Below are 27,377 nucleotides of genomic sequence, written 5' to 3' on the forward strand. Positions count from 1 at the left end.
GCCATTGGTATACGGGGGATGAGCTCATGCTGCTGGATCAATGAGGTTCATAGCTTCAATGACAGTATTTTGCATACTTTAATTTGCGAATGACTAGGATTGGAAGGCTTTGGATGATTCAGATTCTGTAGTTGTATTCTAATCATAAGCTGATAAGCCTTAAATACAAAGCACCTGTTTTTATAGGCACAATAAAAAGATTCACACAATTATAGCTTTTGGCCATTAAGGCCTTTGTCAGCAATACCCACACACACACACACACACACACACACACACACACACACACACACACACACAAACGTAACTTGCATACATGTCTGTAGTCTCAGATAACTGAAACCACACTGCAAGCAGCAGCACCCGTGCATGATGGGAGTGGTGACTGGGTGGGGGTAAGGAGGAGGCTGGGGTGGGGAGGGATAGTATGGTGGGGGCGGGGTGGACAGTGAAGTGCTGCAGTTTAGATGGTGGGCAGGAGAGAGGTGGGGAGGGGGGAGGGAGTAAGTAGCGGAAAGTAGAGAAATAAAAGGAAATTAAAAGACTGGGTGTGGCGGTGAAATGACGGCTGTGTAGTTCTGGAATGGGAACAGGGATGGGACTGGATGGGTGAGGACAGTGACTAACGTAGGTTGAGACCAGGAGGGTTACGGGAATGTAGGATGTATTGCAGGGAAATTTCCTACCTGCGCAATTCAGAAAAGCTGGTGTTGGTGGGAAGCAGTCATTGAGATGAGGGATATCATGTTTGGCAGCGTGTTCAGCAACAGGGTGGTCCAATTGGTTTTTTGGCCACAGTTTGTCGGTGGCCATTCGTGCGGACCGACAGCTTGTTGGTTGTCATGCCTACATAGAATGCAGCACAGTAGTTGCAGCTTAGCTTTGTAAATCACGACTGTTTTCAAAGGTAGCCCGGCCTTTGATGGGGTAAGTGATGTTAGTAACCGGACTGGAGGAGGTGGTGGTAGTTCTCTTAGTTGTTGGTGCCAATGGCCCCACGCATATGCTTTTCCCGGTTTCGAATTGTCTGCACAAGCAAGAAATTTATTGAAAGTGGTGCTTTAGGTTTGTCAGTACAGTGCAGTTGTTATGTTTCGTTTTCTTTGTTGTCTGTTTTTGTTTGTTCACCTAAAAATGAGTACTGCAACAAAGAAAATAAATTTGTGACATTGAATGTTAAGTTAGAGGCACTTAACTTGAGAAGGGAAAAAAAACGATAAAAAAAAATTTGCTATCAAATACCATGTTGGCAAAATTACCATGTAACTGGCGAAGAAATGAAGTTAAATTGGAACAGTTCCCTTGAAAGAAATGCTATGAACAATCTCTTAACTAAAAAACTATGAAGAGATGAGGTGTTGTTGAAGTGGGTTTTTTCGTTTCAACTTTGTTTTATTTCTTTCTTCCACATACAATTTTGACAATCCAAGTTTTCAACAGATCGATGAGGTCCCACTCCCATTGAGCTCAAACTATCGAAACTCTGCTGTAGTATAAATAAAGCATTCTTCAGTCTTTAAAACGCTGTAACTATTACAGGAAATAAAAGGTTGTCTGCATATCTGAAAATATTGGAGATTTTACTTTTAGGACTGTCCTCATAGTTAATATCACAAAGACACAACAGTTATTTTCAGAACAGGTGAGAAAACTCTCCGACTCCCTCCCTCTCAAGATGGGCGGGCTCCACATAGTCTGCGGCCGATACATGTTCTCTAATCAATTCAGCATTCCTTTCTAAAGAAGGCCACGTTTCAATTTTGAATACGGGGGTTGTTCCTAGTGTAGGTAACAACTGCTCTGCATCTCTGACTCAGTAATTTTAGCAACATTCTGAGCTGAATTTTTCTTTTCATGCAAAACATAGTTGCTTAGATGCTGTATACACAAAAATTATTATTTACATCTTAGTCACTGGCTCATATGTAAGTTTATGCTTATGAAACAAAAGCTTTCCTTCTACAAACAAAAAAGGCCGTAATTTATTAAAAATTGGCATTTATTGGAGATAAGACCAACAGATACAATAAGCACAAATTCTCTCTATTTTGTATCCTAACACACACACACACACACACACACACACACACACACACCACACACACACACACACACACACACACACACACAAAAAAAAAAAAAATCTCCACAACACATAATCAGGCTCTCTACTGATGATTGTATGGTAACACATCTGTTGACTTATTAGAAAAAATAAAAGATGTGAACAATTCAACACTTCAGTTTTTCTTTATAACTTCACAAACAAGGTGATCTACAAATATCAGTGATCAAACTCATAAATACATTTTCATCGAGCAATATCGTACATTAGCGTCAGTAGAATGCACTGATAAATAACTGTACAATGTGACAAAAATCACATACCAGTATCAGTAAAATATAAAAGCAGTTTTGTATATTATACATAAAACATTCATAGAAAAATCTTATTTACAGATATGTACTCAAATATAAATAAAAATATAGCACCATTTATTACATCACCATTGTGATGTACATATTCATAAATTACACATTTTAAATGTTTTGCACCTTGAAACCAAATTTAAATATGTTTAATTTATAATGTTTTCGATACATCAGTAAACTTGTAGTTTGTCTTGTTACAACTTTAAAAGAAAAGGCAGCACAGTACTGTGGCACTATTTTTGTACATCTAAGGAGACGATCTTTGTACTGATAACATGTTTGCTACGTCAAACATATTTCCCTTCTAAGATAAGAACTTATGACACATAAACACCCTTCCATGCTGCTGACAAAGAAGTCCTCTTGGGTTTACTTTGAAATCTAGGTGGAGACAAGACTTGTTTTAAGAAAACACTCCTCCTCTCTTTCAAATTTAAGTAGCTTACCTTCACTGGTTTACTAGTTTCCCTTTCCGTTTCACCACGTACACTAGGCACTTCTAAGTGTAGTCTCTGATCTGTATTCTGACCTTTCAAAATACTGTTCCACTGTTTAATACGAGATGTGACTGCTGGAATTACGTTTTCCTTATCTGATGGTTCTTCAATCTTTTCAGCTGATATGTCAAGCACAATATCATTTTTCACAGTCGCACAGAAATCTGAAATTGGTTTTGTACAATTTTTGACATCTGCTGAAGTGAAAGTGTCTAACTGCTGACTTATATCATGATCGGCTTCTTTATGTTCAAATTTTTCTCTCAGTAAAGAAAATTTTCTTCTAATTCTATTTGATTTTCCAGTCTTCTTTGCCTCTGCACAGGAAGCTTGCTGCTGAGCTGAATGTTCTGCAACTGAATCAGGAGATGATAAATATGACACTGCATCCAAAACGATTTCTGGTCCGTGGGACATGGTACTGGGAACCATCTTTGAAGATACTCTGCAATCATCATTTAATGAATCGTGCAACTTTGAAATCAAGTGAGAGTCACGAGTGACTGGAGAATATGGATTTGTACTCAAGGAAGAACTGGGAAGTGATGGCAAAGAGGTGCTGTAAACAGAATCAAAAGGAAATTTGTTCTTGCTGGGAGATTTTTGTGGGCTACCACTCAATGTGCTTGCAGAACTACAGCTTCTGCTGTCCCATGTTGAGTTGTATAAGTTACAAAGAGAACTGCCACGCCGAATCTCATCTATAGTAGCAACCAGGGTGCTGGCTGAATCATGCCTCCTGCGGAGTTTAATAGAGTCACCTGCTTCGGTGCTTGACTCTTCATGTTCTTCCATGATAGTGTCCAGTGTTGTAACAGGATGGAAAGCTCCATTCTGATCGATAACATAAGGACGAGCAATGAATACATTGAACTCATCTTGCTCAGAAACAAAATCTGGTAAGTTATGATTTCTTTCACATTCTGCCAAGTCATCAACCAATGTATCAAGATAATCATCTTGTCTTGAACGTTGTACTCTAATTCCCACATTAGGTCGCCTGCAGGGAATTGGAGGTGGAGAAATAGTGACAGCTAATGGTTCCCCACTTGTCGTCGAATTGTCTGAAGATGCCGAAGTAATTGTGGTTACTGTGCTGGTGAGAGTATCTCGTCTTCTGTCTCTCACTACACTGTCATCATGCAACCAGGTCTCTATGTCGGAATAACCACGCCAAGAACGTAAACCCCAAGCTTCTCTTGCAATGTTTACAGCACAGATATTCTCGTAGTCATGAGCTGAGAGCACCTCACTTGGTACTGAAAGTATTTCACTTGGTGCATCTTCACTTCCACCTGGAGGCACATCTTGGTGATTTACATTACAAGGTTCAGTATCACACTTCTTTTCTGTTACTGTACCTGAAAATTGTTCACAAAGAACTTCACCACCACTTTCTGTAGATGCATCAGCAACTGACATCGATAAAACATTATCCTCCTTGTTATTTTGCATATCATGTGCACTATTGAAAACATCGAAGTCAATGGGAGAACAGATAGCACGGCGTTTCTGTCTTGTCATTTCATCTAATATCACTGTATTTTTCCCATCAGCCAATGAGGGGTCTATTCCAATTTCATGAATAGCTGAAAATGAGGGCCTCTGGAGCAGATTTGAATCATTAGTTGCAGCAATATCCTCCAGACTGCTCATATCTTCCAAAGGATGTTCAGTATCTATTCCTAATTCCTCTGGTGAACAAATACCACGTCTTTTCCGTTTTAAGACATCATATTTTGTAGTTGAAATTAGTGTTCTGGGCTCCTCACTTGCCTTTTTTACAATTTCTATTTCATCTGCAATTTCCAGCCCCAGATTTAAGAATTCTGTTGGTGTTGCTGTTTGACATGGTGCCCAGTTGTTTAACAGAAGATTTTTGTCTGTTGTGGCATCATCAGAAAGCGGAGAGCCACCATTTGATGGCATATTGTTGATCCTGCAACAAGAAAACAAATAATGTCAAGCTTTACAGTGAGTTAATTTACACATAATGATGATGATGATGATGATGGACAGTTTCAGTCTGCAGGGCACTCAACTGCATGGTTATCAGTTTCCATACAAAAACGCAAGCTTTGCACTTTCCAGTTGTGCCAATTTCTGAATGGTGATAAAATGATGAGGACAACACAGATACTCTGTCCCTGGGTGGAGAGAATCTCCGACCTGATGGAATCTATCCCAGGACCCCCCCCCCCCCCCCCAAAGTTAATTTACAATCTAATAGTAGGGGCAAAATGGTCCCACTACTTAATTATGTAGAACATCAGGAATTCTTGATTCATTATCAATAAATGTGTCATGTAAAATACTATTTATTCAACACAACAAACACCAACGAAAGTGTGTAACCATAAATAGAAAAGAACATCTATGTTCAGTTTATTTGTGTGAAGTCTGGAAACGCCATGAATATAATCGAAGAATTTACACTGAGAACCTCTTCCAAAGTGATTCGGAGCTCCAATAAGAGAGAAGGGGGGCTTGTCAGCACTTAGTTCTGCAGCATTTGAAGGAGACATTTAATTAGTGATGGATCCATTCCACAAGATCATTAGCTGTGGGTTAGCAGATACAGGTTAAAATTCATTTCATACCAAGCAATGTTGAAAATACATTAGGTATGGTAAACTGTTTGTCCGATCAGAAGTGATGCGAAGTGGTATTCGGACCTGGACAATCTACTCATGACAGAAGGTCATGGCGGCAGCTGTTGATGTTGCATCTTTCATTGAGTAGGTTTCAAGCCAAGGAGAGAGACAGTGAAACTCTTTGTCAGGCAGTATTATACCTATCCGATGGTGGTAAAGTTCTAATGATGTTGCTACGGACATTATCAAATCACAGACTTAGTATGTGAAGGTAACAAGCAGAACTGTAGAGCTATTTAGATCACAGCGGCTGTGGAAAGAGGAAATTGCTTGCTGACAGAAGTTTGCTGTAATGAAGGGTCACACTTGTGGTGTTGATGTATCCCAATAAAGCACCATGTTTGAGCACAGCATTTGAATACAAATAAAGTCTGATTATGCTTTCAGGAATATCTTCAATTTGCTATCTCATTCCCGAGCACTGACAAATGGTAGGAAGTCATGTTCGTTTGGAATGCGTAAATACGGGGCAGTCCACTTTGCTCACCATTACCATGGTGAATATCTATTAGCGATTACACAAGCTGTCAAAATGCTACAATTCACCTGAAGCCAACTTGACTGGCTTCTGCTGAGAGGCAACCATGAAAGGCTTATGTTCTGTGATAAGGATAAAATGTCAACCCTGAAGTGTGTTACTGAAGCCAAGGCCCCACAGAGCTCATGGTCATAAGCGGACAAATTTGCATGCACTGGTGATAATCATTTTTACTTCATACAGGGTGACTGCCACTCCTCGACTGGTGCTTCAAAATTTCTCTAATACCAATAGATATTCCCACTGATGGGCAAACACTTTTTTCTCCTATAAGACCGACACCTTTGCAACACTTGGACAGAGGGTGTTTTTAAGACCATAACTTCCCTATATAATTTAACTTGCTTGTATAATTCAACTACTTGCCTTGACACTACTTTCAGAGGACACCTTGTCTTGTAGAATAGTACTGCAATGCTCGGGGATGGATGTATTTTGACCATTTGGTCAGGAGTGGGAGCACTGACATTAGCAGTGCAAACTGTGTTTTCTGCGTATAGCAGCAAATGTAACAACAAAATATTTTGAAGTATATTGTTGTTCAGTGTGTTGCTTGCCAGTGTGCAAAGACAGGAAAGTAGATGTGATTGTGTGAAGTTGCGTTTGGTGCCAAGCATTTTTTCAAGTTACTTAGCTTCTGACTGAGATGAGTGTCCTTGATAGTACTAGACAGTAAGGTGTCAAACACCGTGGTATACCTCCTAACACCATGTCGGACCTCCTATTGCCCGGTTTAGTGTGGCAATGCCATGTGGCATGGACTCAACAAATCATTGGAAGTCCCTGCATGAATACTGAGCCCAACTTCCTCTGCAGCCGTCCATACTGGCGAAAGTGTTGCCTATGCAGGACTTTGTGCACAGACTAGCCTCTCGATTTAGTCCCATAAATGTTTGATGGGATTCAAGTCGGGTGATCTGAGTGGCCAAATTATTTGCTTGAATTGTCCATAACGTTCTTCAAACCACTCGTGAACAATTGAGTACCTGGGTACAACAAGAGCGTTAACCCTTTTAGTGCCAAATACGATCTGATCGTGATCCAGATTTTCGGCGAAAAATGCCAGAAACTATCTGATCGTGATGCCCTTCTCGTTCATTTTTTCCACGCTTGAAGGCAAAGTTGTTAGTATTTCCTAGTCTAAGACGTAGAAGGGTGGTTGAAGGCACAGCATATCGATCCTCTTCGATTGTCAGTGCGATATTTCGAGTAAAATAAACTTCTCTGGTGTTGTATATTTACCGAGTATTTCGCGGCAGCATGGAGTCGTCAAGTAAGAAGTTGCAGTTTGATACGAGTGATTTAGACAATAATTTGATAAGCAGTGAAAGTGAAGATGGATTTGCAGAAAGTGAATCAGATTAGGAGATGTCTGGTGGAGAAGAGGACTCGTTTTCTTCTTCAAGTGACGATTGTGCGTCAGCAAATGACGACGACCAAACACAACTGAATTGCAGTGCAAATACTTTTGTTGAAATAATGGATGAGGCATCAGATAATCCACCCCCTCCAAGCTTTTTGTATGCAGAACTACCAGGCCCTAAACATATACCATCAAATGCCACACCAATTGATTTTTTCAATTTGTGTTTTTCTCAGCAGCTTCTTACTATTACGGTGACAGACTAACGGATACGCTCGCCAGGTGATTCAGTCAACACATTTATTGCCAAATTCGAGAATCAAACAGTGGCAACTAACAACTGTAGCAGAAATGAGGGCTTTTATAGCAGTGATTTTGAATATGGGACTCATAAAAAAACTGGCAATGTTTAGTTACTGGTCAACTGATGCAAACCTTTTGACACCATGGTTTTCGCAAATGTTTTCACGCAACAGGTTTCAGTTGTCGCTGCAGTTCTTACATTTTGTAGACAATTCGAAACTTCACCCTCCTGGTCACCAACAGCCAAATTTCAAGTGTTGGTGGATATTGCCAACAATGTTTTTCGTTGCTACTACACTCCACACCAGCAACTGAGTGTTGTTGAAAGTCTTGTTGGGACAAAGCCGCACTCACAGCTAATCCAGTACCTCCCCAATAAACATTATCGCAGATGGGAGTCAAATTTTGGATGCTGTGTGATTCTGTAGTAAATTACTGCCTAGGGTTTTATGCATACCGTGGTGCAAAAAGTGATGAAGACAAAAACGAAATGAAAGAGAACGGCCTGGGATATGGAGTCGTCATGAAACTACTAGCTCTTGGGAGCTACATGCAAAAAGGTTACCATGTGTTTTGCGATAACTTTTTTTTACATCTATTCCTCTGGCAGAAAAGCTGTATTCAGTCAGCACTTATCTAACGGGAACAATTAGAAGAAACAGAAAATTCCTGCCACGTGCTCTTCTGTTGAATTATGCTGTAGGTCAGCTAAAGTTTTTCAAGAAATCTTTTATACTTCTCTGTGGCTTCAGGCAGAAGAAATCACAGAGAAACCCAGTCCTCCTTGTGAGTACATCATCCTCTGCTACATCATCAGAAAAGATAATTCGCAACAGACAGTTGGTCGAGAAACCAGATGTGATTTTTAAATATAATAAGTATATGGGTGGCATTGACTCATCTGATATGATGGCATACTGCTATTTAGATGAGAGGAGGAGTCAAGATGTGGAAGAAGGTAGTGTTGAGCATAATTGCCAGGATGTTGCTGAATGCGTATGTTTTGTATAAGGAAAGCCTAAATCCCAACAACAAACCATTGACACTGCTGAAGTTAACAGCATAGTCGTTTGCAAACTTTCTAAACAGTGGTTTCAGGCAAGGACTGCAACCACAAGTGCAATAGATATAAATGTACCTGCTTCAACAGTATATGGTATAGAGACTCAACCGGGGAGAAAGGAACGCTACTGTAGTGTTTGTTCTATGAAGGATAAGAAGCGGCGTTCACAAACAGTCTGTGTTTGTTGCAAGAAAGGACTGCATCCTTCATGTGTTGGTCAGCATGTGTGCTAGTAGTTGTCATAACTGCAACCTCACATTTGTCAGTGATTTATAACTGAAGAACTGAGAACACGTTCAGAGCAAAACAATTTATTTTGTAATGTTATGTTCTTTTTTTTCACTAGTATAGTAAAAAAATTTTGTATTCCTTTATAGTGTTTTTGTTAAGGAAACTACAGAGATTCCATATATACCTGAGTTTTTTGAGTATATCATCATTTGATGGGTCTCAGAGTAAATTCAAATCAAAGTTTTAATTTTTTTCGATAAACCCCATCATGAAAATAATTTTTCTCTCTGAAAATATGTTCTTTGACAATGTGTATTGCACATATTACTGTAGCCAGCAGCATTCCCTAAAAATAAAAATAAAAATTACATTCCTTTATGCATTAGTTTAGATTTTATTGCAAGTATGGCAGAGGTCTGCATTTTACTGTAAAACCACATGGCACTTTTAACATGATCTTTTGAGAAAACGACTGGCACTAAAAGGGTTAAATGTCTAATGCTTTTATTGCGTAAACGCGTGCATTCCCTTCTTCAAACATTCAACTATTGTCTTTAAGGAAATTAGTTCCGTATGATGTCGCTAGATAACATGAGCTCTTTGGAAAGAAGATCGCGTGCAATGCTTTTGTTGCACCCATTACTTTAGTTCATCGTTCAAACAAGTGGTGTGGCCACTTTGTGAAGATGGATGCTAGTGATGACACTGCAATGTGGAAGGGTGGAAACGAAATGTTGCTAAGAAGCTTCGAAATTCTGGCAAAATGTATATATCTGTGCGCACAGGAAAGAAAATACCAGCCAAGAAGTTCAAGCCATCTGAATCATGTTGCAAGAAGAGGTCTTGTGTTTTATTTGTTCATTTTTCTCTGCCATATCTTCAAGTGGACAAAGTTCAGCATTATACAGTTATGCTTATATTTATATCATAGTCTGTATTTGTTGCAATCTATTCTAGGTGCTGTCAGAGTTTACAAATCAATCAACAGAAGCAACTGTTCTGTCTCTGTTGGTCCATTATGGCCAGGGGACATTGGCTGGTACGTATTTATTGATTAAAAAAAACTTTAACAAGTCGTATATTTTGGTTATTTTATTCTAGATCTATATATCAGATGCTACCAGTTTTGGCACCTCAGTATTGCCATCTTCAGGCCCCATACACTATTTTTGTAATAACAAGCTTATCGAATGGTGCCATATAACTGGAACCTTAAATCGGAACCATTATGCAACAGATTGACAGTCGGTGTCATCCTTTCATATGAATCAGTTGCATAATGGTTCGGATTTACGGTTCCAGTTTTATGGCACCACACGATAAGCTTGATGATACAAAAATAGTGTATAGGGCAATATACGGCTGTTGGTAAAGTTATTTGAATCGAGAAGCAACTGTGTGTTGCATTTTGGGACAGTAGTGACTAAGTACTTCAGGATGCAATCTTAATGGGATATATATCAAAAAACGAAAAACAAACTACATCTCTCAATCCTGAAGCACAGAACAGGAACTATTATTGGACGTATACCATAAAACATAATGGATTCGTAAAAATAGTTCACTAGAAATTTCTACGATATGTGTTGCAGATTTCTGAAATGAGGCCGAGATCAGCACAAAATACAATAAAGATATGTCATGTTAACAATGACATATCCATGTCACAAATATTGTTTTAAGGTCTGTAATATTTTCTTCAATAATCAGATCCAATAAAAATTATTTGGGGTAGTTCTGCTACATTCCAGGTGCTGTTCCTGAAGACAAACGAGGTAAACACCATAATCGGCCCAATACGATAGAAAAAAAGGTTTGGCATCTTGTTGAACATTGATCCCAGTTCCCTTCTAAGGAGTTTCCACTATAACAGCCCCAGAGCCAAAAGGATGTACTTTGATAATCCTGAATTAACTGTTCATAAACTTTATACGTGCTTAAAACAACATTTTTATGAGTTAGAGGGGAAACCACTTAAAATGAAGTACAGCACTTACCACAGATATTGGAGGGAACAAAGTCAATATTCTTTTAGGCAATTGAGATCAGCTAGGTGTTAGTTTTGTGCCGAGTGTGATGTGCTTTTGGCAAAAAATTCTGATGACCAGTGTTGTTGTTGTCTTCAGTCATTACACTGGTTTGATGCGCTCTCCACGCTACTCTATCCTGTGCAAGCTGCTTCATTGCTCAGTACCTACTGCAACCTACATCTTTCTGAATCTCCTTAGTGTATTCATCTCTTGGTCCCCCTCTACGATTTTTACCCTCCAATACTAAATCGGTGATCCCTCTACTTGATCCTATGCTGCCTTCACTATTTCATCCCTCAAAGCTACCCATTCTTCTTCTACTGTATTTCTTTCCCCCATTCCTGCCAGTTGTTCCCTTATGCTCTCCCTGAAACACTGTACAACCTCTGGTTTAGTCAGATTATCCTGGTCCCATCTCCTTATACTCCCACCTTTTTGCAGTGTCTTCCGTTTTACTCTACAGTTCATAACCAATAGATTGTGATCAGAGTCCACATCTGCCCCTGGAAATGTCTTACGATTTAAAACCTGGTTCCTAAATCTCTGTCTTTCCATTATATAATCTAACTGATACCTTCTAGTATCTCCAGGCTTCTTCCATGTGTACAACCTTCTTTCATGATTCTTGAACCAAGTGTTAGCTATGATTAAGTTACACTCTGTGCAAAATTCTACCAGGTGGCTTCCTCCTTCATTTCTTACCCCCAATCCATATTCACCTACTACATTTCCTTCTCTTCCTCTCCGTACTATCGAATTCCAGTCACCCATGACTATTAAATTTTCATCTCCTTTCACTATCTGTATAATTTCTTTTATCTCATCATACATTTCATCAATTTCTTCGTCATCTGCAGAGCTAGTCGGCATATAAACTTGTACTACTGTAGTAGGCGTGGGCTTCGTGTCTATCTTGGCCACAATAATGCGTTCACTATGCTGTTTGTAGTAGCTTACCCACATTCCCTTTTTTTTCCCTTCATTATTAAACCTACTCCTGAATTACCACTATTTGATTTTGTATTTATAACCCTGTATTCACCTGACCAAAAGTCTTGTTCCTCCTGCCACCGAACTTCACTAATTCCCACTATATCTAACTTTAACCTATCCATTTCCCTTTTTAAATTTTCTAACCTACCTGCCCGATTAAGGGATTAAGGATTCCATATGCTCCGATCCGTAGAACACCAGTTTTCTTTCTTCTGACCAGTGTAAAGCTAACTATAACCTAAACAAGGCAGATGCAAAGCATATCGATCTTTAAAGGCACAGACTTAATGAAAGAAATTAAATCTGTCTCTGATGATAGCATTCTTTTCCCTAGACTTTGATTATGCCCAGAACTTGCCTATACCTAAATTAAATGTAGTGTCTTCTTTGGTTTTATAATTTTAATATTCATTGCCATAATGATGGTACCTTGCTCAGGGGCATACATCTTGTGTGACGTGTGTGGTGAGCACAGGTCCCCAAGCTGGGTCTGGCATTGCTTCCACTTACTTGTATCAGGCCCCTCACTTTCATCCATCCTATCTGACCTCTCTTGGTCAACACTTGTTCTTTCCTGTCCCAAACAGTATTACAAATGGAGGCCTATGGTGTCTTTCATATTCATGCCCTTTAATGGCCCTTTTCTTTCTTTGGCCAATTTCTTCAATTCTTTCTGTCTTCACAATTTCATGTTGTGATCTTTCATCATCACCTTTCTGAATAACTTTCAGAATTGTAATTTGAGGATTTATCTTTGCACCAAGGTGACACAGACAGTCGACCATGAACAGTCTTGAAGAATACTCCCACCGATTGCAACCATAAATTGGAGGAAAGACAGCATTCAGATTTGGTGGGCTGTCATTCAGAAGATAATGATGGATCGGAGTGTCTAGAAACTCAACAGTCAGTACAAGCTGAAAAACATCAAAGGATTAAACCTAAAAAGGTCTCATTATTCTTGATACACAATGTTAACTCCTTGTACCAAGATGGAAAATTAAAAAGTGTTAATGATGTCATGAAGAAACACAAAATTGTAATCATGGCTCTTCAAGAAATCAGAAACAGCGATCAAGACCCAATGGAATCACAGAAATACCGACTTTATAAAGGAATCTCTGGAAAAAGAGTCATCAAGAACTGTCCACAATTTGACAATGGTTTTCTTATAGATCTCAAAATTATCAACTATCATACAATTCAAATCTCAGCCCGCCAGACTTGCAACTCTACCTTTGAAATCTGAAAGTAACACATACACAATTATCAATGCACTCCCACCAATCAGAAAAATAATACTCTGACAGACAAAATAGGAACCATAACTAGTCTCAAAATCAACATGTTTTAAAAGGAAACATCATAAATTAAAAACCTGGAAACACCCTGATTTCCGAAAGGGCGAATGGCAACTGAGCAATGTATGCATGGATAAATTTCACCATCACGAAATCTACAACTTCAAAGATTTAAGGGGTGCAGACTCAGAGTCAGATCACTATGTTGTGAAGATCAAAATAAAATTAACACCAATGCTAAAGAAAAGACCTCAGAAAAAAAACTAGAAGAAAATTCTACCCAACCATCTTAACCAAAAATGTGGAATACACCAGGAAATCGGGTGAAGGATCTATCAACTATAATACACTAGAAGAATTAACCACCAAATTAAAATCCATAGCAGAAGAGGTGGTTCCAATAAATCCCAGGAAGAAACACAAGTGGTGGAACAAAGAATGTGATCAGGCATTAGAAAGAATACACCAAGCTTGGACAATGCATCAAGCCCAAAAGTCTGAAGAATCACATCTAGAACTAATTAAACAAAGGAAGTCAACCCATAAAATCATCAGACAGACAAAATACAAACATCTTAAAAATACCCTAGAAAAGAGAGAACTTCCACAAGAAACAGTCAAGAGATTATTACAAAATCTTTGGGAGATATCTTAAAAAGTATGAGTCCTCAACACTGATGCTGAGAGATAAGTCAGCAAAGTTTGCACATAGTAATCAAGAAAATGCAGAGATCCTTGCAGGCTTTCAACAAACTTTTAAATAGTGATGACCCACTAGAAACATTTCAAGTAGACACTCAAGCACCTATTTTAACCACCTCAGACCTAACAGACCCTCTAACTGTAAGTGAGGTAGAAGTCGCAATTCAGGAACTAAAAAAAATTACAAGGCATGTGTTGAAGACCATGTAACTGCAGAAATCTGGAAGAATGCTGGAAAACCTGTGATCATAAATATCCACCAACAACTAATTGAAATGTGGATCACAGAGAAAATTCCAGAGCACTGGGCATCAGGAATAATTCATCCATTATTTAAAAAAGGAGATAGAACCAACCAGATAATTACATATGCATAATCCTTCTGGACTGCACATACAAAATTTTTGCCCGCATAATTTACAATAGGATCAAAAACATTCTGGAACCACAACTTGGAGAAGATTAAGGAGGATTTCTATCATACAGAAGCCGCTCAGACCAAATTCTTAGCCTAAAACTAATAATGGAGTATTACAAGTATAGAAACAAAGAGGTATTCATCTCATTCGTAGAATTTAAAAAGTATTCATACAGGCTTGTAGAGCAGTGTGTGTGTGTGTGTGTGTGTGTGTGTGTGTGTGTGTGGGATATCACTCTAAAGCTTAGCAATGTTTTCAAATCTTGTTTATGAACCCTCCAACTACTCAACACCTCCACTATACGGTAAGTTGTTACCATAATGTCATCTATTATAAACAAAAATTTATCAAGATTAACAGTAAGAGTATGGAAAAACAACACAGAAAATTGTTTCAGTCTGGATCAGCACTGGGGCAATGTAGCCATGCATGTGATTGTATTTTCTCAAAAATAAAATGAACATTGTCCAAATGTTGTGTCTGTTGACGCTCAAAATCTTGACTGCATGGTGTATGGCTACTTTTACTCCTTTCACAGTTTGTATTTCAACAAGGACTTCACAGATCTTACAAACTGATGTTGAGTAAGCTCCCATTCCTCCAGTTAAGATGGCACTGGCACAGTAATTAACAACAGAGAGTACTGATCAATCAATCATTCAAAGACTTCTTTAAATGTCAGCATAATTAAAGAGACAAGTCAGAAAAGCAGATGGTCAACAACAAAACCAAAAGTAAAGACAAATGAAGTGTGTAAAGCTATTCAAAGTGTAAAGAAAGGAAATTTGCTTGGAGATAGTTATTCGACAGAAGTAACTAAAGTTGGAGGCAACATAATACTAACGTTTACAAAATATCTGCAGAAGAAGATAATTTCCCAAAGATGGAAAAATAATGTAATTATTCCATCTGAGATGAAAGATGGCAGTCAAGACATAAAATTCATCGATTTACTGACTTCTTTTCCAAAACATACATTCACTAAAATTGTCTCCAAACACACAGAAAATGGATTTCAGTCAGGCAAAGAAACACACTGGCTTTAGAAGTAGACATAGCACACGGACTACTTTGTAGGTCATGAATGAAACTGAAGACTTGAAATAAAAAAGGCTAAGTGCCATAATAAAGAAAAAAAGGCTTCAACTGCCACAAATTTAAACATAGTCCATTAATAACAAGAATGCATGCAACAGATTTGACTGAAATGATTCAGCACCTGTCAAATAATGAGCACAAACAGTTCTACAAAAACAGAATGAACTTTAACTATCTTTTTTGTCGACTACTGAACTATGACACTTAAAGAGTTTTTCGCTGCATTGCCACATTCAGCAAGATTTCCATACTATTACAATACATGTTTGCAATTTACTTTGTCCACTAGGTACGTCCTATGCTTAACCTTCAAACAAAACACATTAACAGTGCAATTTTGACCATTAATTACCTAGAATACTTTAACTCATTTTCCTCAATGTCATGATTTTGGCACTTCAAGACTTTTTATTTGAAGTCCTCAATTATAGAGTGGAACTTGAGAACATTATACCTCTTTGCCTGCATTCATAGACTCTGGTAAATTTTTTGACTCAGTCTCAGATAAATTAGTATTAACAGTCCTGGAGGGTGAAAGCATTGACTCAATCTATACGAGTAAACTGCAGAATATATGTGTCAGCCTTACAGTTTCAGGAGTGATGAATTAAGAATTTAAATAAAATCAGGCAAAGAGATTCTATACCACAAAATCTATTCCCAGTATTCCTTCAGAATGTTTTCAGATTCTTAAACTCTATAAGTGAAGAAATGTGTGTTAATGGAACATATCTGAACCAACTTTGTTTTGCTAATGACATTGTACTTAGAGCCACTAGTGCAGATGAACTTCAGCAAATAGGAGGTAACGGATCAAGTTTGAAAGCAGTCCTGAAAATCAGTCATTATAAATCTAAAATAATGCACAATAAATACACTGTAAGGAAAACTGTACAAATTAATGAAGAGTGGTAGAACCAGTTGATGCATTCTCGCATTTTATGGCAGCTGATAATAAAGAATGGACTGCAAAGACGAAATCATTGCCATGCTGTTAGAAGAGATGAATGTTTTAAAATATACCTACGACACTCTCAAGAAACAAAACAGTGAATGCGATAATAAAAGAAACAGTGAATTGTTATTAGAAGCTAGGACTTTGGGCAACAAACATGATGGTGTATGTAAAAAATGTGGGAAAACTGATAAAAGCGGTATTGTATGTGTGAAGTGTGACTCTCAATTTCACTTTCAATGAACAAAGATAGACTTCTCATTGAAAGGAAATGGAAACTTGACAAAAAACCTGGAAGTGCAATCTGTGTACTGATATACTAAATGGGCCAGCAAATATTTCCATAACAAACAGATTTGAAAAGCTCGGTGGCGACAGTGACAGCGATGCTTTTGTAGGGCACACTGAACATACCCACATACAGAGTGTTGCAATAAATGCTCTCAGGAACACTACTGTTTCTAACACATCAACACGAAGATATACAAATTCCACATGGTGCTGTTCCTGTTCCTGAAAACATCTACCAACACGTTTCGGATGTAATCTTGTGATTCTTGGTGATAATTCAGGGACAGGGGATCGCTTCTTTGGTAAATGATGTGGCAGTAACTGTGAAAGCGACAGGTTTTGTCAAGCCAGGAGCATTGCTCTCTCAAGTAACCAAGTGCATTATTTGGTGGCTTACACAAAATGTACCGGAATGGAACTTCAGTAGCCTCCCCAAGAACTAAAGAAGTGCTTCAGTTACCTGGGACACACAAATGTTATTTATGTCAACATTCTGCACCAATATGATTTATCGCCCTGATCATGTGTGAACAAAGAGATCAGTGCAGCAAATGAACAGCTCTTTAGCGTACGCAGTCAGTTTGCAAACATAAATGTTCTGGACATCAATACCACTAGCCAAAGATTCCATACCAAACATGGCCTCCACTTGAATGTACTTCACAAAAGTTCATAACTCAAAACATTGTTTTAATCTCGTTTTATTCTCTCATGTCAGATGCAAGAGAAGTTATAAAAAATGTTGTATCTTCCACTACAAAAAAGAGAAGTAGTGATTGTTTGCCACTGCAGCATATTCCTGTTGTAGTTAATGCTCAAAGAAAGCCTTTTTTTAGACTAGAGGAAAGGGAAAGTTACAGAGTAAATGTTGCACTCTTTAATAATAATTTAGCTCGTGTCAAATCTAACATCAAGAAACCTGTCAAAAGTGCAACAAATTACCTGAATAGCTTAAAAGTATTTCACCAAAATATAAGAAGCCTTTTAAATAAAAAAGACGAACTACTGCTTTCTCTTCAAGAAACAGATGACACTATTGTTGATGTGCTCCGCCTAACTAAACATCACCTGCATTTAAATAGTTTATGAGTGAGAAATTCAATTCATTCCTAGACTTATTTCTCAAACACTTTGAAGCCTGCTCACCCCAAAGACAAGATTAAAAATGAAATCAATCTGTTGTGAAATGAAAGAGTGGATAACAGCTGGCATTAAAACAACACGTGCTAAACGGAGAGACCTTTACATAGAACAAAGGGCTAGTATAAACCTAGCAGTGAAACTACATTAGAAGAAAATACTGTAAAAATTCTAACATGTGTAATGAGAAAGAGCAAACAAATGCATTACGCAGAAAAAATCAGCAAGCCAAACAACAAAGTAAAAACCATATAGAACATGATAAAAAATAGGAACATAAAATCTGAACAAGTGTGGACGCCACAGTCCTCTGGTAGTGGTTCAGACAAGAATAATCAAATAGTTGCAGCCTCTGATTTTAACAACTTTTTCCTCACTGTATCTGAAAGATCAGGGAACCATAATAAACAGTCTCCCACAGAAGCCATTCAGCTACTAAGTCGTACGCAAATCACATCAAATACAGACTTGAAAACTTTTAACATTGCAGCGCATCAGCAATCGTGAATAATTTAATGATTATAAATAATCTGCCCCGATTGCAAATTGAAACCAGATGTTGACCTAGGTTTTGGCGTGGATAACCACGCCTTCTTCGAAACACACTAAAACTACAAACGTCCGGTGAGCTGTGTTGGCTGGGGTGAGGAAGCACGCTTCTGATATTTGAGCTAAGTACTGCTATTGGCATGGTACACACGTACCGTTTATTTTACATTTCATGCAAATCTTTTGCTCTTTTGGGCATCCTGTATTAATGTTGGACCATGCCTCTTTGGCAGTTTGTAGTTTTAGTGTGGCCCAAAGAAGGCGTGGTCATCTGCACTGAAACCTAGGTCAACATCCGGTTTCAATTTACAATCAAGGGGATTCTTTGTAATCATTAAATACAGACTTCATTTCAAAAGCATAACTCCTAGAGAAATTGAAAAAAAAAAAAAATCATAAAATTAATTAAAAGCTCTGGATCTTCTGGATATGATGGAATATATAATAAGATTCTAAAATCATGTGCAGACTTAATCAACCAATCAATGAAAAGTGGGACATTTCCAGTCCGACAAACTTGCAATAGTGATGCCCATTCATAGAAGTGGGGCAAGGAAGGTACAATCCAATTATCAGCCCATTTCTTTGCTGCCAGTATTCTCAAAGGTGTTTGAGAAAGTAGTTTATGATAGGATGCGTGGCCATATGACACAAAATTACTTACTGGCATCTACACAGTTTGGCTTTCATAAGGGAATCTCCACAGAGAGAGCTATAGTTAGCCAACAGATGAAACTCTAGGTGAATTAAATCTCAGAAGGTACCCAATGGGGATTTTTTGTGACCTTCCTAAAGCATTGCTAAAAAAGCTTCCACACTATTGCACTGAAGACAAACCTTTGACATGGCTAGAATCTTATCTACACAACAGGAAGCAACGAGTTATCTTAATGGAGGCAGGTGTAACAGTAAACTCAGAGTGGGGAAATGTAAACTCAGAGTGGGGAAATGTAAAATACAGAGTCCTATAGGGTTTGATCCTTGGGCCACAGATTTTCCTAATCTACACTAATGATCTACCCGTTACAATAACTGACAGAGCAAAAATAGTCATGTTTGTGGATGATACGAGTATTCTCATCAAGGGTCCCAACTCTGCAATGTAGGATACAGTCCTGAAATTTGCTAACCAAGTACACAAATGGTTCACAGCAAATAGCCTAATCCTAAATTTTTCAAAAACTAGCATTATACAGTTTCACACAGAAATTTAAAACCTGCAAGTTCCTGAAATGGAGATCAACAACAACACATTTAATGAAACCAAACATACAAAATTCTTAGGCATCCAGATAGATAACCAACTAAGATGGACAGAGCAAATTGATCAGCTAGCCAAACGAATTAGCACACATCTAAGATGGACAGAGCAAATTGATCAGCTCGCCAAACGAATTAGCACAGTTTGTTTTGCCCTGAAAGCTATTTCCCACCTCGTTAACAGAGAAGTATTGCTTTTGTCATATTTCCATTCTGTACTCCTATATGGAATTATATTCTGGGGAAATGCTACAGTAGTTGAAAGAGTCTTCAAACTATGAGAGCAGTGAGGTTGATATGTGGGGTCTAACAGAACATCCTGCAGAGGTCTCTTTAAGACTCGCAGCATATTTACTGATACAAATCAATACATATTCTCACTGATAATGTTTGTAGCCAGCAACAAGGAATTATTCCAGAAAAACTGAGACATTCACAAGTGTAAAAGAAGACAGGCAAAAAATTTCCACCAAGGACCTGCAACTCTAACAAAAGTCAATAGGGAACTAACTAAATAGGGAATAAATGTATATAACAAGCTTCCCAAAGTATGAAAAAGGAAACTGATACCATGGAGGTATTCAAAAGGAAGCTAAGAACATTCTGCAGAGAACAAACTTATTATAAAATGAATGAATTCCTACAGTAATAAGGCATCCTTTCGAATAAAAATAGAGGAAAGAAAATCTTTATGTTATGTAGACTTAAGTGTGTACTTCTAACACATATTATAGTGACAAAATGTACATTTATTTATATCATAGGTTAAATATGTACTACCATTTATTCTGCACAATTAAATATTTACTTGAACTTATTCAAGTAACGAAGATAAAAATGTTGTAATTTAATTTAAATCATAATGAATAAATGTAAATTTCATTACTTATCTGTGACAATGGGATAAAAAAAAAAAGTGCACTTTCATTAATTCTGCTATTTTAAGTACTCACTTGAACTTATTCCAGTAAAATGTAGGTTGTAATATTGTCTGCAATCAATCATTCATAGAAAATAAATATTTGTATGATATGTAAAATGTTCACATAATTTTGCATTATTTCACTTGACTTGTCCTATATTACTAGTACATCCTTTGTACAATATGTCATCAACAGGACCAAATAAAAAATCAAACTAAACCATACAACATACATTCCACTAAAGAACAAGTTGGCAATCTCACATGCTAAGCCTTACTACACTTTTTCAAAAATCAGGAACGGGTTCCTTCCAAATTATCACCCATTTAACTACATCAAGAACTGTATATGAGGGGTACAGACGGATGCCAGCAAAATGGAAATTGAGATTTGTCGAGGTGGGACTATCAAAAGTCTACAGAAATATTTTCAGCCCCAAGAAATTGTGAACCAAATCCATCAAAGTGCATATCAAATTTGTTTAAGACTGAGTTATGCATTTTCAGAAAGAAAATTTTTCTGTCTCTGACTTAAAAAGTTGATTCTCAAGTCTCCTGTGTTTGGTATTTTGAGCAACTAAGACAATTTACAAATAAAAGTGAACTTTCATTCTAGGTGACAAAATTCTCTTATTTCTCAAAAGTATGAAAAGAGGTGACTGGAGACAGAAGCAGCAGACAAGAACAATAAGAAATAAGAGATAGAAACTGAGAAGTGTAGACGGTGAAGAGAGACAACATTAACAAAACAAAGGAGAAAAAAATAAATGTGAGACTGTGAAGGGTAGAATTAGCATTGGAAACTTAAATAAAGTTTAAGATCAATGGTTGAGTATAGCTAATCAATCACATGGTATCTTCCTGTAAGAATCATCCTATCATTTGCCTGTAGTAGAATAGAGTGATTAGTACACGGAAAATAAATTAAGAATGGGTAGCAGCAGAATATTGGGTACAATGATGTTTAAAACCCAACTTGTTATGCAACAGCTAGAGGGGGAAAAAAATGTCAAGATGTGAAGGAGTTGGAGAAGCACTTACATATTGTAAGTGTGGCATGAAGTGACTAACAACATTCATGAAAAGGGGGGGGGGTAGGGGGAGGAGGAGGAGGAGGAGGAGGAGGAGGAGGAAGGGGGAGGAAGGGGGAGAGAGAGAGAGAGAGAGAGAGAGAGAGAGAGAGAGAGACTACAAACAAAGGAACTGATGTATAAGACAAATTGATAAATATGTTTTACTTTAGTGATGAAAGTGAAAGCATACGACATGTGTAGCAGCAAGATGGTTGAAGTGGGATAGAAGCAAGGGTAACAGAACAAAGTGCTCAATGAATCAATAACAAAATTTGTAAATGTAAAGTAATATAAATGATGACAGTGACAAGTTTCATAATGAAATATACCTGCAGAAAAGAACTACGAGGCAGAAAAAATTAATTGGGACACACATTGAGATGATAGTCATACTGGTACGGCTTGGCTGGAGGTGACTGTAATGGAAACGTCATGACAGGAGAGAAAACAGTGCTTTCAAAGGTAATGAATACCAATAGATAAAACAGAACACTTCTCACCTTCCAGTTGGTTGTTCTTTATATAAGTCCCAACAGTGCTTTAATGAGCGAATTGTTGCTGTGTTTTCTGACTTCATGGTGGACATTTGTGTTTCACGTGCATCATGATTTACTGCTTCAGAATGAAATTTAATATGTCCAGCAGGATGGAAAAAGCCATAATAAAGCAGCATGCTCATGATACCTGAGAAAATGACAAATTTAAATGTTCATAATATTATGGCAATCTGATGTACACAAAATATTCCACAATCAAATCACAATAGTAATTAAGCTGAATTAAAACTTACCTAATATTGTCCCACCAACAACAGCAGTGGTGCCAAAGATTACAAGGTTGAACCTTGTCATTCCTGTGAAACCGATGAACATTCCCAGACAGCTGACATTCTGAAGGATAACAATGACGTAAAATACAAGCATACGCTTTCTTGAGCGACCCTCTTTGAGATTGAAAAAACAAAAGCAATATATCACACCCACTACACAATTATATATCTTTTCTTCCCATGGTGACTGACAGAAGTCAGTATGTTGGAACATTATCCAAGCTGTCATTCCTATCCAGTGCACACCTGCAACATGAAAGACTACTGCAGTTATACTGGCAAACGGCGAGACAATTAAATTAACAGAGCTCAATCTGCTGAAAACATACCAAGCAATAAAAACAGCCATGCTTTAAAACCAACAGCAAACAGTACCAATGCTGTTATTCGGGCTGTTATCATGCTTCCTCGCCAAACTGCCTGCAGCAGGAAGCCTACTGCAGACAATGAACGTTTATCGGGACGAGCACGTCTCATAGCTTTGGTATACGCTGCAACTGCCCAAGCTAGAGATGCAAGTGATGCAACAGCTGACACACCTGCAAAATTCATCACATCTGTTGGTGATCTGACTAATGGTTTCATTAACATTAGTAATATCATGCAATGAACATTACAAAATGACTGTTTAAAAAATGAAAAGCTAACCTTTGTAGATCCCAGTAAGCACATCCACAAGTCCATTTTTGCTACCAGAAGCAATCCTCACTGCATGCAACTGTTCATGACTGACAGACTGGTAAACAGCCTTTGAAAAAAATTTAGAGCATTTTTCATCCACCACCATTGGTAGTTTGGAAGAGCTGACAGAAAAGCTAGAATTACTCAAGAGAAGTTATTGTCAATGGTTGCTATAAAGAATTTTCAAATTTTTCATGCCTGAGAAAAGTTAACAATTGTTATTGTGTTAATATTCTAAGTTCATGCAGATTTGTTACATCACATACAATGAAATAAATAATGAAGTTTTAGTATGAAGCTCCAGCATTTATGAGAACTTTTTAACATGTTAACAGATTTTATGTAACGAACTCATACAAAGTATTTAAAAATTTGTCCATTGTCCATGTTGAATGTCATTTAAAAACAAGCAAATTATAGTCAATAAAAAGACCTACATAGTACACAGTGAATCAGTGTGTGTACAACACTGAAAGTAGGGGAAAGTATATCTGTTCCAGCTAACTCGTGTTTCCTTATACTGGACAAAAAACTGAACGTAAGCCATCATTCATAAGCTGCAAACACAGATTTCTTTAAAGGTATGCAACTTAACTGAAATAGATCTGTGTGTTACAATGAAGATCTGGAGTGTACAATAAACTGAGCTTCATTTACATTTACGTTTTCACTCGTAAGTTTTGTACTTCATTATTCTTTATTTAATTAAAAATATTTGTGATAGAGGAGCACCTACTTAAATGATGAAATTAATAACATTTGGGGTAGCAATCTTAGTGCTACAGGAAAGGAGAATTTAATGAAAATTGTGGATAAGCTATGGGAAATTTTGCGTCAACAGAACCTACCAATTTCTAATGTCTGCTATAACCAGTAATGTAATGACGTTGTGGCATGTGATGTTGCATGAGCATAAACAAAGATGCTAGAACACTGACAGTATTTCTTTTGTACCTATAAGTTTTTGGACTGCAGGTCGTGGTGCTGATCTACGGTATAGTCTGAGCCTTAGGTAACGTTGGAAGATAACAGTTTGGCTGCGAGTTAGCAAAGCCAAGAAATGTGAATATGAAATCTCAAGAGATGATTACAGACATTTGGTGTTGCTCAGGGTCTAAGTTAAACAAAGGGGAGAAGTTGAGAGTTGGTCAAGCAGTATCAAATGATTCAGTTATTGTAAACACCAATAGCTTACAAGTACAGATTTTACTTTGTATATGCCGCTTTTACATATTCACTCAGAAATATTTGTAGAATTCTATTTTTTTGATTGTTTTCTGCGTGATATAACCACTATTAGAGAGAGAGAGAGAGAGAGAGAGAGAGAGAGAGAGAGAGAGAGAGAGAGAGAGAGAGAGAATATTTCTTCTGGGTTCTTAGAAAATGATGTACGTCAACAACATGAAATTACCAATTTTACATGTGGTGGTGATTTTCTGTGTGTTATAGAATTAAACCCACACTATTATTTGCATAACACAATTACCAAAAGAACTGCTAAGTAACTTCACCATAAATTCCACAAGGAAATTATAAGATTTGTTGCAACTCAAACCAGAGGCCTTTAAAGTACTAATGGAACAAGGCCACCCAATCTACCAGGAGACTACAAGTTTGCATAACCCTTTCACTTTGAATAGTTGTTTTGGCCAACTAACTTTTCCTTTATTTTTTGTCTCAAGCACATACTGACCAAACTATGTAATTTAATATGCACTATAAGAAAATGATACACATACATCTCAAAACCATATAATGATTACTGTAAGTAGGTTTAAAACACAGCTCTTACTTCAAGTGAGTTAGTAACATGTCAGTGTCATCCTAGAACATTTCATCTACCAGAAGAGGGGACAGTAACAACTTCAGATATTTCCGTACAACCTATATTTCAGGGCATACTGCATTTCAGCCATTTATCTACAATAGTTACAGAAGCATGGTTCAACAGTGCCTGATCAATATAGTTCCTCTTTTAGGTATGTGCCACGATGCACATACTTGAATATTTTCAAAAGCTAGGTTAAACGTGAAAGAATATCTCTAACATTAAAAAGTTTCTTGATCATACAGCAACAGTCAAACCATATCACTAATGAAGCAAAAGAAAATATACTAATGGGATCAAAAACTTCCAAGGAGTATTGAAAGAAAACCAAAATAAATTCTGAGGAGAAACATTTGTATCACCTTGAAATGAATCAATGCCAGATATTGCAAAATACCATTATGAAAGAATGTCAAGTGGAGAATAATACTACAAGCCCAATGCTATCATCATTGCATATGAGAGTAATGAAATCAGAAAAAAATATTGCTTCTGTTTAAAAAAGGAAGATTTAACACTTTGATGTCTACAAGTGTCTATGTCATGGAATGAGAATTTTCAGCTCTTAATGGCTAGCCATCTATTGAAATTACTCCTAAAGAGCACTTTATAAATCCCACAACTAACTCTGCTTAAAACTACAAACTGAGTTACTTTCAAGCACAGAAAGATCGTCAATGTTTTGTACAAATAGAACTGCCAATTAAAGTAACATTTCGCTATATCATATTAAAGTAACATTTTGCTTTCTGGATTATGAAGATGACCTGAAATCAGTATTTGATACTTTCTAAAATCTTTTTGATACGTAAAAGGGCTACTGGTATCCTACCTCTAAAGGTCCACTCGCCATGAAAAAACAGCGGCCTTAACACCCATACTGTAATCGTTTGTTAACTCTCTCCGTAAATGTTCAATACTTTTTAACTATCAAAACGTCAAACTTACCTGTCCAACTGCGCCAATCTTCTAAAGATATCATGATGTACAACTGAAGAACCAACTGTGGTGCAGATTCCATAAAAGATTCAAATAAACGTAACATACAAATGTCATTTTGCTGATGATAGAGCCGCTGGAAGTCGAGAGGGTCGCCTGATGTACGTGCTTCAAAGCCGGTCTTCAATGCAACAACATACCTGTAAACGAAAATAAAAATTTATGACAAACATTACGTAAATAAGGTGGTACAAATATTACGAAAGTAATTAGTTTAGTTTAATAGCCACTTTGTTTTGCAAACACTAACGAAGACTCAGTCCCCTAGCAAACATTATAGTTACTTTCCACTCACCTGTGAACCAAGCCTAAAAGGAAAACGTGAGCCACCCAGTGCAATAGCCCTGCCGATTCATCCATAATATGCCACCGCATACTAAACACTTGTACCATAGCAGCTGGGAAAACAACTAGTAACAAAGTACTAATAGCCCAATAAAAGTGTCCATTTTCAAAATATTCGACAACCAAGACTGCATCTGAAAAATAATGTTTACGACCTGAAGCCATCTGTAGCTATGAAAATATAGTGCATATCAATAAGTTTACAACATGAAATTTTTCTGATGGCCTTCAATCTAATCCAAAACTGATGTGAAACACCTATCAACAAATAATAGCCTGCCTTTGACATTCACATACAAGGCCAATCTTACCAGTACTCAAATCCACCAAAAATGTTCCCATTGATAATACAATAAGAAACGCATCATATAATCTAAAAGTCAATTCTTCTGGTATATTTTCATTCTTATGTTCAGTGAACGACTTCGTACAAGAATTTTCGTTCGATTTCAACTTCACCGCTGCCATATTTTTCCCTTGCCCTCTACTGGCGAACGACTTAAGCTATTGTTTAGAATTACCGCGGGTCGTCTAGCGTCTGTTTACATTCGTTGACGCAAAGTCACAGCCTTCTAAGCCCCGACAACAGTAATTTGCTGATGACAACAAAATTTTTATGAAGTGAAGGATAGCATTATTCGTGGATCCGAAACGCAAATTTCTGTCAGCAACCAGAAAAATAGTACATCTGTAAACTAGAAAAGTTGGAAACAGTAGAAACACAAAAGGGATGAAAGACTAAAGGACCGTACGCAGGCAACGATGTGCCTGCGCAGATATCTGCGCAAATGTTTGTGCATGCGTGATTACATTCAATTTACGCCTCGCTCGCCATCTCTCGGTATAGAAAAGAAATTTCAGTGACAAGCGACTACGCTTT

General features: G+C 37.5%; 1 protein-coding gene across 2 annotated transcripts; it reads right to left on the reverse strand.

Annotated features, from left to right (window-relative positions):
• Positions 1 to 1,981: 1,981 nt before the first annotated feature.
• On the reverse strand, positions 1,982 to 26,979 carry LOC124615561. Of its 2 annotated transcripts, XM_047143536.1 has the most exons (7): positions 26,809 to 26,979; positions 26,448 to 26,631; positions 26,102 to 26,292; positions 22,974 to 23,183; positions 22,606 to 22,890; positions 22,316 to 22,499; positions 1,982 to 4,869 (listed from the first exon to the last, which is right to left on the reverse strand). In XM_047143536.1, exons 1-7 carry the CDS (start codon positions 26,963 to 26,965, stop codon positions 2,751 to 2,753), a joined length of 3,330 nt encoding a protein of 1,109 aa, XP_046999492.1. In that variant the 5' UTR covers positions 26,966 to 26,979; the 3' UTR covers positions 1,982 to 2,750. The 2 variants fall into 2 exon arrangements, with proteins under 2 accessions (XP_046999492.1, XP_046999493.1); XM_047143537.1 differs by lacking the exons at positions 26,448 to 26,631; positions 26,809 to 26,979 and adding an exon at positions 23,293 to 23,447 and having other exon boundaries at positions 26,102 to 26,240.
• Positions 26,980 to 27,377: the final 398 nt, after the last annotated feature.

This window comes from Schistocerca americana, chromosome 5, assembly GCF_021461395.2.
Source record: "Schistocerca americana isolate TAMUIC-IGC-003095 chromosome 5, iqSchAmer2.1, whole genome shotgun sequence".
Classification (NCBI taxonomy): domain Eukaryota; kingdom Metazoa; phylum Arthropoda; class Insecta; order Orthoptera; family Acrididae; genus Schistocerca; species Schistocerca americana.